General features: G+C 43.9%; 1 protein-coding gene across 1 annotated transcript in view; it reads left to right on the plus strand.

Annotated features, from left to right (window-relative positions):
- The window catches only part of arap2 (ArfGAP with RhoGAP domain, ankyrin repeat and PH domain 2), a 349,086-nt gene that overhangs the window by 334,159 nt on the left and 5,028 nt on the right, over nucleotides 1-9,899 (plus strand). Inside the window, 1 exon segment of the mRNA XM_055637821.1 lies at nucleotides 5,538-5,669. Coding sequence (XP_055493796.1) covers nucleotides 5,538-5,669 — 132 coding nt within the window.

A 9,899-nucleotide genomic window follows, 5' to 3' on the forward strand; every position in this document is an offset into this window, starting at 1 on the left:
TAGTTGAGGCCAAAGATCTTTGGCTGAGGCAGGTATTATAACAGCATTTAAAAGACATTTGAACATCGATGGTGGATCTGTACTTAGATATGAAAAGTAGAAAAAGCCCTCCATATTTAATTGAGCACATTTAATGGACTCTGCAAGCCACCAGAGCAATCCAAATTCAATTATAAATGGATCTGAAAGGTACATGGATAGGAAAATTTAAAGGGATATGGGCCAATTGCGGGCAGGTGTGACTAGTGTAGATGGAGCATCTTGGTCGGCATGGGGCAAAGGGCCTTTTTCGGTGCTGCGTGACGCTATGACAGTGGCTCAAAGATATTATCCTGTTGCCACACCAGATCATTTTTTCTCCAGTCTATGAGTGCTCATCTTTGTATTGCACAGGTTCCCCCTGAGGCCACAGGATGGGAAATTACTGAGTGAGCTTTGTCATGATTTCTGTTTAGGTTTATGCCAGATCATCCAGCTGGTTTTATTTGTTTATTGTACTTTGATACAACTGAATGGATTGCCAGGGCATTTCAGAAGGTAGTAACCTTCACACACATCGAGCCTTCTGTGAAGTCACATAATAACCACACTGGCCTCTGCTTGTGTTGACACAAGGGAGAGCAGATGTTGAAACATGGAGCAAGAAACATGCTGCACGAGGAACTCAGCAGGTGAACTCAACATCTGCAGAGACAAAAGAATTGTGGCTCCGTGCTACCTAACTGAGCAGCTTCGTGAATGAATTTGGATTGTTCCAGCAGCTTGTAGAGTCCATTGAATGTGCTTGATTAAATATGGAGGGCTATTTCCACTGTTCCTATCTAAGTACAGGTCCACCACTGATTTTCCGGCACCCTTGGTTTCTGAGCCTTTGTGGAATATCCATTTTGCTGGGCCAATGGAGGGCATTGCATCTGAGAGGATTCCTACTGTGCCGGAACGGTCTACCTGGGCCGCCAAAAAGTAGGCCTTAGAATTTGACCATGAGAACAGAGCTGCTAGTTCTGGCTGGGCCGGTGTTCCAGAGCCCCGACCACAGGGGACAAATTTAACCTGCTGATTGGCTGCGGAAGTTGGCTATGGGAACGGATCTGCCGGCTCTGGCCAAGCCGGAGCTCCAGAGTCTCGGCTGCAGTGGGGAAATTCAACCAGCCAATCAGCACTAAGGTCCCAATGAGATTGAGATTGGCCGCCTCACCTGGCATAGGCACCACAATTACTGGCCAATTTCCAGTGGGGGTTTCTAGTTTGCTCTCGTAATTTTGTCTGGATTATAGGATGTGCTGAACCATCATGATGATAATTTGCAGTCATGATACGGGTTCTCGACCCGAAACTATGGCTAATCCTTTGCATCCATCGATGCTGCCTGACTCGCTGAGTTCCTGCAACAGTTTTTGTTTTGTTTTGCAGTGGTTATGGATAGCATATTCACTTACCAAAAGTACATTCGTGAACCAGATAGATTTATACAACAATCCAGTAGCTCCATGGCTAACGTTACTGATAATCATTCATTAAGGATTTATTTAATGAACTCAATTTTAGTTGCTTATCTGCCATGGTGGGATTTGAACTCCTCTTGAGACCATTAGCCCAGAACTCTAGTAAGATAATCACTTGGCCATTGCACCTGCTTAGCACTTTAATAGGTACTTCAGTGCCTCGTTGAGCAAATGACCCTGACTACTAATGCACGAAGGGAAGATACAATGCCTTAAGGTGATGAAAATGTGCATATTCATATTCAATGTTGTTTACATGAATAGGTGGAGCAGATTTTCTGCAGATGTTCCTAATCGACGTAAAACAACACTGGAACCTGAGAGTCTGGCAGACATCCACTCTGATTTTAATTAGTTTTCAAGTCTTGTTTCAAGTCAAGTCAAGTCGTCAAGTTTATTTGTCACATACACATACGAGATGTGCAGTGAAATGAAAGTGGCAATGTTCGCGGACACTTGTGCAAAAGACAAACAACCAAACAACTAAACAAACTATAAACACAATCATAACACACATATTCTTTTACATAATAAATAATGGAAGGAAAAACGTTCAGTAGAGTTAATCCCTGGTGAGATAGGCGTTTACAGTCCGAATGGCCTCTGGGAAGAAACTCCTTCTCAACTTCTCCGTTCTCACCGTATGGCAACGGAGGCGTTTGCCTGACCGTAGCAGCTGGAACAGTCCGTTGCAGGGGTGGAAGGGGTCTCTCATGATATTGTTGGCTGTGGAGTTGCACCTCCTGTTGTATAGCTCCTGCAGGGGGGCAAGTCCCATACTGCGTTCGGCCGAACGCACTACTCTCTGCAGAGCCTTCTTGTCCTTGGCAGAGCAATTCCCAAACCAGAAGGTAATGTTCCCGGACAAGATGCTTTCCACCGCCGCTGCGTAGAAGCACTGGAGGATCCTCGGAGACACTCTGAATGTCATCAATTGCCTGAGGTGGTAAAGGCACTGCCTTGCCTTAGTCACGAATGCTGAGGCGTGTGATGCCCATGTCATATCCTCAGAGATGTGGACTCCCAGATATTTAAAACAGTTCACCCTATCCACAGGATTCCCATTTATCCTCAATGGAGTGTACGTCCTCGGATGATGTGCCCTCTTAAAGTCCATGATCAGCTCCTTGGTTTTTTTGATGTTCAAGAGGAGGCTGTTATCCTGGCACCAGAGTGCTAGATCAGCCACCTCCTCCCGGTAGGCCTTCTCATCATTGTCTGAGATCAGGCCCACCACCACAGTGTCATCAGCAAACTTAATTATTGAGTTGGAGCTGAACCTAGCCACACAGTCATGTGTGTACAGGGAGTACAATAGGGGGCTGAGGACGCAACCCTGGGGCGATCCTGTGCTCAGGGTGAGGGACTTCGATGTATTCCCTCCCATCTTGACTACCTGGGGCCTGGCGGTGAGAAAGTCCAGGACCCAGGCACACAGGGAGGTGTTGAGCCACAATTCCATTAGCTTCCCGGCCAGTCTGGTGGGGACTATCGTGTTGAAGGCTGAACTGTAGTCAATGAACAGCATCCTCACGTAGCCCCCCTTCTGGCTGTCCAGATGGGAGAGAGCGGTGTGCAAGACCTGGGAGACCGCATCGTCCGTGGATCTGTTCGGACGGTATGCGAACTGCAAAGGGTCCATGTTCCGAGGGAGGAAGGCGCAGATGTGTTTCTTCACCAGCCTCTCAAAGCATTTCATGACTACCGAGGTAAGGGCCATCGGATGGTAGTCATTCAGACAGGCTGGGGAGGCATTTTTTGGTACCGGTACAATGTTGGATTTTTTGAAGCAGGCAGGGACCACGGACTTGTCCAGGGAGAGGTTGAATATTGTAGTGAGCCCTGGAGCTAGCTGCGTAGCACAGGACTTGAGTACTCGCCCCGAGATGCCATCGGAGCCTGCAGCTTTTCTCGTGTTCACACTTGTCAGAGCCCTCCTCACGTCGTGCTCGGACAGCGAGAATGTGTGTACATTCCTCCCTTCAGTAAGCTAAAGTATACAAGGCTGAAAATTGGAAGCATGGCACCTGTTTTACAAATGCCACGTGATGCAAAATTGTTATTACCTGAATTATATTATGAAGTAAATCATTTCATTGTGAAATTGGACTGGGCACTTATTGGCACAGTGCACATCATTGTGTCTGTCCTTTTCCCTATGCATGACACCTCCATTCCTACAATGCCCATTTCCATCCATGCCAATGTAAATTAGAGATCAAAGGTCCACTGTTGTGAAGCATTCTCACGTGAACTAAGAGCACGTGAATCGTCACCCATTCCTTCCCTCCAGAGATGCTGCCTAACCCGCTGAGTTACTCCAGCATTTTTTGTCTATCCTCGGTATGTAACCTGCATCTGCAGTTCCTACCTACACATTGCACAGATGTGTTGCGTTGGTGCTATTTTAATGGATGTGATACTGATATCATGATGCTCATCTAGGCAAAAAGCAAGCTGCAAGGTGCACTCATGGTGGAGCAGCATCTGTAGGGGGAAAGGAATTGTTGAAGCTTGAGATTTTTTAAGACCTTGCCCCACCACAGATGTAGCCTGGCCTACTGAATTCCACAAACAGTTTGTTTGTTTGCCCCGGATTCCAGCATTTGCAGTCCCTCGTGTCAATGGTTCTTTTATTTTATTGAAATATATATTTTTGCATACAGGTCAGTGAGATTATTGCCATACATAAAGACAATCCCTAAAAAAGTACCCATGCATGGAAATGGCCCACTGAGCCCAAATGCAATAGTCGCCACCAGTTTTACACAGTCTAAGCTGCAGCTGGCCATAAAGCCCCCATTGCAGCCATCACCACATTTGGATTGCCGGCGAGCTGTCCTCTCATGAATGAATTAATATTGCTCGGGCATCTTCCAGAGTTTCCATAGCTTTTTACAGATAATATGAGAATGTAAAGATAAATCTTGTTTTGTTTTTCTCCAACATCACCAATTGTTCTCCTGGCTCCCTCGCTGATGCTGATGGTACTATCAGTGCTATCCTGCATCTCTTTAAATCCATCTTCCTTATCTCCTCCTCCTAAACTTTCTTTGACTCTGCCACAACTGCATCCTTTTCCTCTCATTGTCCCCAAATGTTACCCTTTTTTCTTGAACTCCTTATTTAGAGCCCTCGATCAAGGTTCCACTTCTCCCGCACTATTAACATTGCTGTTTATAATGTCACTATTGCCCAAGAGGCCTAACAAGGGTAAAACTATACATTGCTTCTCACAACGTGGTTGATTATGCCATCTTCTAAATTTAACCCCTTCACCCATGTTTTGCAGGTTCTATTCTTACCTTTCTAATCATAGCAAGACAATGCAGAGGATTCATACTAATCAGATTCCTGGTCTAAATGGTTTCTGTGTGGCACATCCTTCCAATTAAATATTACGAGGTCCTAAACCAACCTTTGGACCAGTCCATAAACTGTATTCCTTGGCCATATTGTCCCCAACTGTCTCTCTATCTAGTACCACTTTAGACTTTACTTTAGAGATACTGCGCGGAAACAGCCCCTTCACCCCACCGAATACGTGCCGACCAGCGATCACCCTGTACACTAGCACTATCCTACACCAGGAACAATTTATAATTTTTATCACAGCCAATTAACCTGAAAACATGCATGTCTTTAGAGTGTGGGAGGAAACCGGAGCATACGGGGAAAACCCACGCAATCGCAGGGAGAAATGTACAAACTCCACACAGATAGCACCAGTAGTCAGGATCGATCCCAATGTCTGGCTCTGTAAGGCAGCAACTCTACCATTGCGCCACTGTACCGCCCCAAATGTCCTCAAACTTATATTTACTTTTGTAAGATGATCTAAATTTGACAATTCTCCTGTCATTAACATTCTGACCTTGTTACACTAAAAGCAGTCCATAACTTTAAATTATCGTTCACATATTCGGATTTTGAACTGGAAATGATGGCACGTGACTTTGTAATTCAACCTGAACTTGGTTCAGAAAGCACTTAACAGAACTATCTTTTTTGAAACGCGGACTTTTTTTACAGCACGAGGGTGATCTTTGGCGAGCTGGTGGAAAGCTGCACATTTCATCGATGATGCTGGCAGCAAAGCTAGGGAGCATGGGCATAACTCCAATCCAAGTATCAACCACTGGAAAGAAAATGGAACAAATACAAGTAAGTTGTTTGCTTTATTCAATCCCTTTGTTACTATTCAGGTTGTTCATACTGTCACATACATTTCAGTACAAACTCATCTCAAGTTCCCAAAATTTAGGCATTGGCACTGGAAACAAAGGATGTATGAACTGGTCTGAATCTCATGTTGCATAAGGAGGCCATTTTGGAAGGTAGCACATCTGCTGAAAAATCACCTAAGTTGGACAGGCCCATAATGGTTCATTGTGCAATTTGCAAACCTTTTGGTGCTTTAGCTGTGGACTAATGATGTTTTAAGCATTATCTGATATGTCCATCAAAAGTGGAATGATTTAAAAATGATACTTCATCAATACTGCCAATATCAATTTAGTTTATGTAAATGCTGCTCTGAGTACATGCACTATTTTTTTATGAACATAGGGCAACAACTGCTTTGCAGCAACAGATGAATAGATTGTCTATTGAAATACATTATAGTTGTTACCGATTGCACTGACAGTCGTGTTGCATGGCTAAAGGTCGCAATTACTCAAGATCGTAAACTAAATAACTCAAGGGCCTGAGCTATAGAGAGAGGTTAAGCAGGCCTTGGTTTTATTCCTAGGAACACAGGAAGCTGAGGGGGTGATCTTATATAGATTTATAAAATCATGAGGAAAATAGACAGAGTAAATGCACAGAGTCTATTTCCCCAGAGTAGAGGAATCAAGAACCAGAGGATGTAGGTTGAAGTGAGAGAGGAAAGATTTAATCAGAATCAGGGGCAACCTTTTCTCTTGGAAGGTGTTGGCTATATGGAATGAGTTGCAAGAGGAGGTATTTATAACAGCATTCACAAGACACTTGGCCAAATGCATGGATTGGAAAGGTTTAGTGAAATCTGGGCTAGACATGGGTAAATGGGAATAACTTAAATGTGGCATCTTGGTCAGCATGGATGAGTTGTATGACTCTGAATGTAATTGTTTATAAACAAGTAACAGTGAGTCATTCTTTTTCTCTCTACTTTGTTTGCAGTTACTTTCTTGAGCATTTATCTTTAACATATTGAGGCTAAAAATTCACACACACTATTGATAAAGAACAAAGTACCTACTGATATGCATTGACCTGTGTTCAACTAAGGAGCTTAAGACCTGAAGCAACATCAGTTTGCACCAGTGCTGCTTCACTTGGTTCAAAACAGATAACAGAAACACAGATTTGTGCTTTATCAGTCAATTTTTAATGGGACTATCTGCTTTGTGCAATTAACTGTGCAGATTGTTAAAATATACATCCCTGAAGGTGTAGCTGATAAGAACAAAATAACTTCTCTGACACCAGTATTTCCCTCAAGCGCACATCCCTTGGCCTCACTTCTCTCTTGCCTTCCTTAGTTACCTGAGAACTTGTGTCAGCACAATAGCAGTCTAATCTTCAAAGACAAGCTGCCTTCTGCTCTCCTCAGCTAGTCCTTTTGGTTATGAGGCCCAAAGCCTACACTGAGAAGAAACATTGATTTCAGCATTCGAATCCATGATTTAAGCTGTATGAACATAGGCCCCGTTAATGGAATGATATCTCTGATCTCCCTGCACCTCCTTGCTCACTCACAATTTTATTTTGTCATCTTCCTGTGAAGATTTACTGCAACCTGCATTCGTATATGAACAGGCACAGAGTGTGGTCATGCCTGGGTGATATTTCAGTGAGTTCCCCTTCTTGTTTGTTGTAATGTTGGCAGAAAATTGGGACGGCAAGGTGGCGCAGTGGTAGAGTTGCTGCCTTACAGTGCCGGAGACCAGGGTTCAATCCTGACTAGGAGCGCTTGTTTGTAGGGAGTTTGTACGTTCTCCCTGTGACCGTTTGGGTTGTCTCCAGGATCTCCAGGTTTCCTCCCACATTCCAAGACGTACAAGATTGTCGGTTAATAGGCTTGGTATAGTTGTAAATTGTCCTTAGTTTGTGTAGGATAGTGTTAGAGTGCGGGGATCGCTGATCGGTGCAGTCCATAGGCCGAAGGACATGTTTCCACTCTGTATCTCTAAATTAAACAAAAATTCCAGAACCTTGGGTAAATTATGTGAAGCACTGCAAAGAAGAGAATCATTAGAAACACTTATCCCTGATACTTTTGTGCAGAAACACAGACAGAAATGTTAGAAAAGGAATTGAGGAAGGAGAATATGTGGTTGGCTTTGTTACAAGAAACATAATTCAGTTGAGCAGCACTATGTAACCTGAGTATGAAGCTTGACCAGTTTAATGCGAGCACATTTGAAACACAATTACTAAGATATATTTGCAGGCTTCTTTCATTTAAGGTTGGCATCTTAAATTGCCAGTATTAGGACCTAGTTAATTTTTAGTTTGTAAACATAAAAATCTAAAAGTCATACCGAGGATGACCTTCAGAGAGCAACATTGTTCAGAAGCAGCATGGGTCTACCCTTAGGACTCAGAACATGTGCAGGATTTGGGAATAATCCATCAACAGTAAACCACTGGGAGGAAGGCAGTTTATATGGTGCAACGGTCAGTGGACATCAGAGATTAATGGTAATGTGTTGAAATGTGAGTACATTTGATGCGTTGCAACCAAATCCCTGGGTATGTAAGCTTGGGGAAATGTCCAACGCAAAGATAGGAGTGTGTCAGAAGGAACTGCAGATGCTGGTTTAAACTGAAGACAGACGCAAAAAGCTGGAGTAACTCAGTGGGCCAGGCAGCATCTCTGGAGAGAAGGAATGGGTAACGTTTTGGGTTGAGACCCTTCTTCAGACTGGTTAGGGATAAGGGAAACAAGAGATATAGGCGATGATGTAGAGAGATAAAGAACAATGATTGAAAGATATGCACAAAAGTAATGATGTTAAAGGAAACAGGTCATTGCTAGCTGTTTGGAGGGTGAAAACGAGAACCCAGTGCGACTTGGTGAGGGAGGGATAGAGAGAGAGGGAATGCCGGGGCTACCTGAAGTTAGAGAAATCAATATTCATACCACTGGGCTGGAAGCTGCCCAAGCGAAATATGAGATGCTGTTCCTCTAATTTGTGTTTAGCCTAAAAGGGCCTGTCCCACTAACGCGACTTTTCAGCTACTGTCTTCGACCTCCAAGCTCGAGGCCATTCGTCTGAAAAACCTCTAGCTGGATCGACTGTCAGCAATGAAAACGCGAGCTGGATCGACCGTCAGCACACACACACAAACAGATCGCAAAGGCAGGGGCTAGGGAAAGCGGGGGAGCGCTGTCTGAAATTCACAACCGCGATGACCAGGAAGGTAAACGATGGCTGGCACAGTGTACAGTGTCCTTTAGTGAGCGTGAGGGGGGGGGGGGGGGGGGGGGGGGGGGGAAGGGGAGAGAAGGGGGGAGAAGGGGGAGAGGGGGAAGGGGGGAAGGGAGATGGAGAGGAGACACTTTTAAGAAGCCAGACAACTTTTAATAAAGTTTAGCGAATATTTAACATTACCGGTCGGTTTTCCTTGGTTCTGAAAACTCCAATGAGCCAATTAAAATGCCCGGTCATGGGGGACCCACCAGGAAGCGAAACTTGAAGCTGAGTTGGAGTGACTGTAGAGGCATTGGAAGCGATACCCCCAGTAGACATGTCTGCCCTTCAGTATTCAATTTGGGGTGTGTGGCAAAGTCAAAATGGTAAGCATGGAATTTGTCCATGGCTGGGAGTTCTAAAGAGGAGCTGCTACTACCCTGCATAACTAATTAAAGTATATACTTAAAAAAAAAAAAAGTTCTTGAAAGTGTAATCGTCACTTGATCCAAATGGAAAGTGTCCTTGGCCATTGAGAAGTATAATTGAAGTTGTTGAGGCTCTGATCACAATCCTCCTTTGGTGTAAAGTTTGCACTGGGTGGCTTTAGATGTTACAAGTCTGTTTAAAATGAGGACAGAGATAAAATAAAAAAAATGAAAAATAGGCATTCAAAAACTAATTGACAAAATGCCACTTTTCCTTTCCAAACTGGAATAGTATAATTTCCCACAGATACATTTAGGGAATATCGCTGTATCTGATGTACATTAATTTTGCAAACTTGGAGAGAATTCCAGGCTTACAATGAAACTTGGAACTTAAATAATCAATGAGGATTAATGTTTTGGATGTCAAGCCAGAAATGGACAGACATAGGTTTTGTGTTGAAATGGCAGAAGTGTGAAGTAATACATTTGGACAGGAGGAGCAAGCTATGGCAATGTATGCTGATCGGTAGTATTTTAGGAAGTGCAGCGACAGACACCTG

This window comes from Leucoraja erinacea, chromosome 1 (genome assembly GCF_028641065.1).
Source record: "Leucoraja erinacea ecotype New England chromosome 1, Leri_hhj_1, whole genome shotgun sequence".
Classification (NCBI taxonomy): domain Eukaryota; kingdom Metazoa; phylum Chordata; class Chondrichthyes; order Rajiformes; family Rajidae; genus Leucoraja; species Leucoraja erinaceus.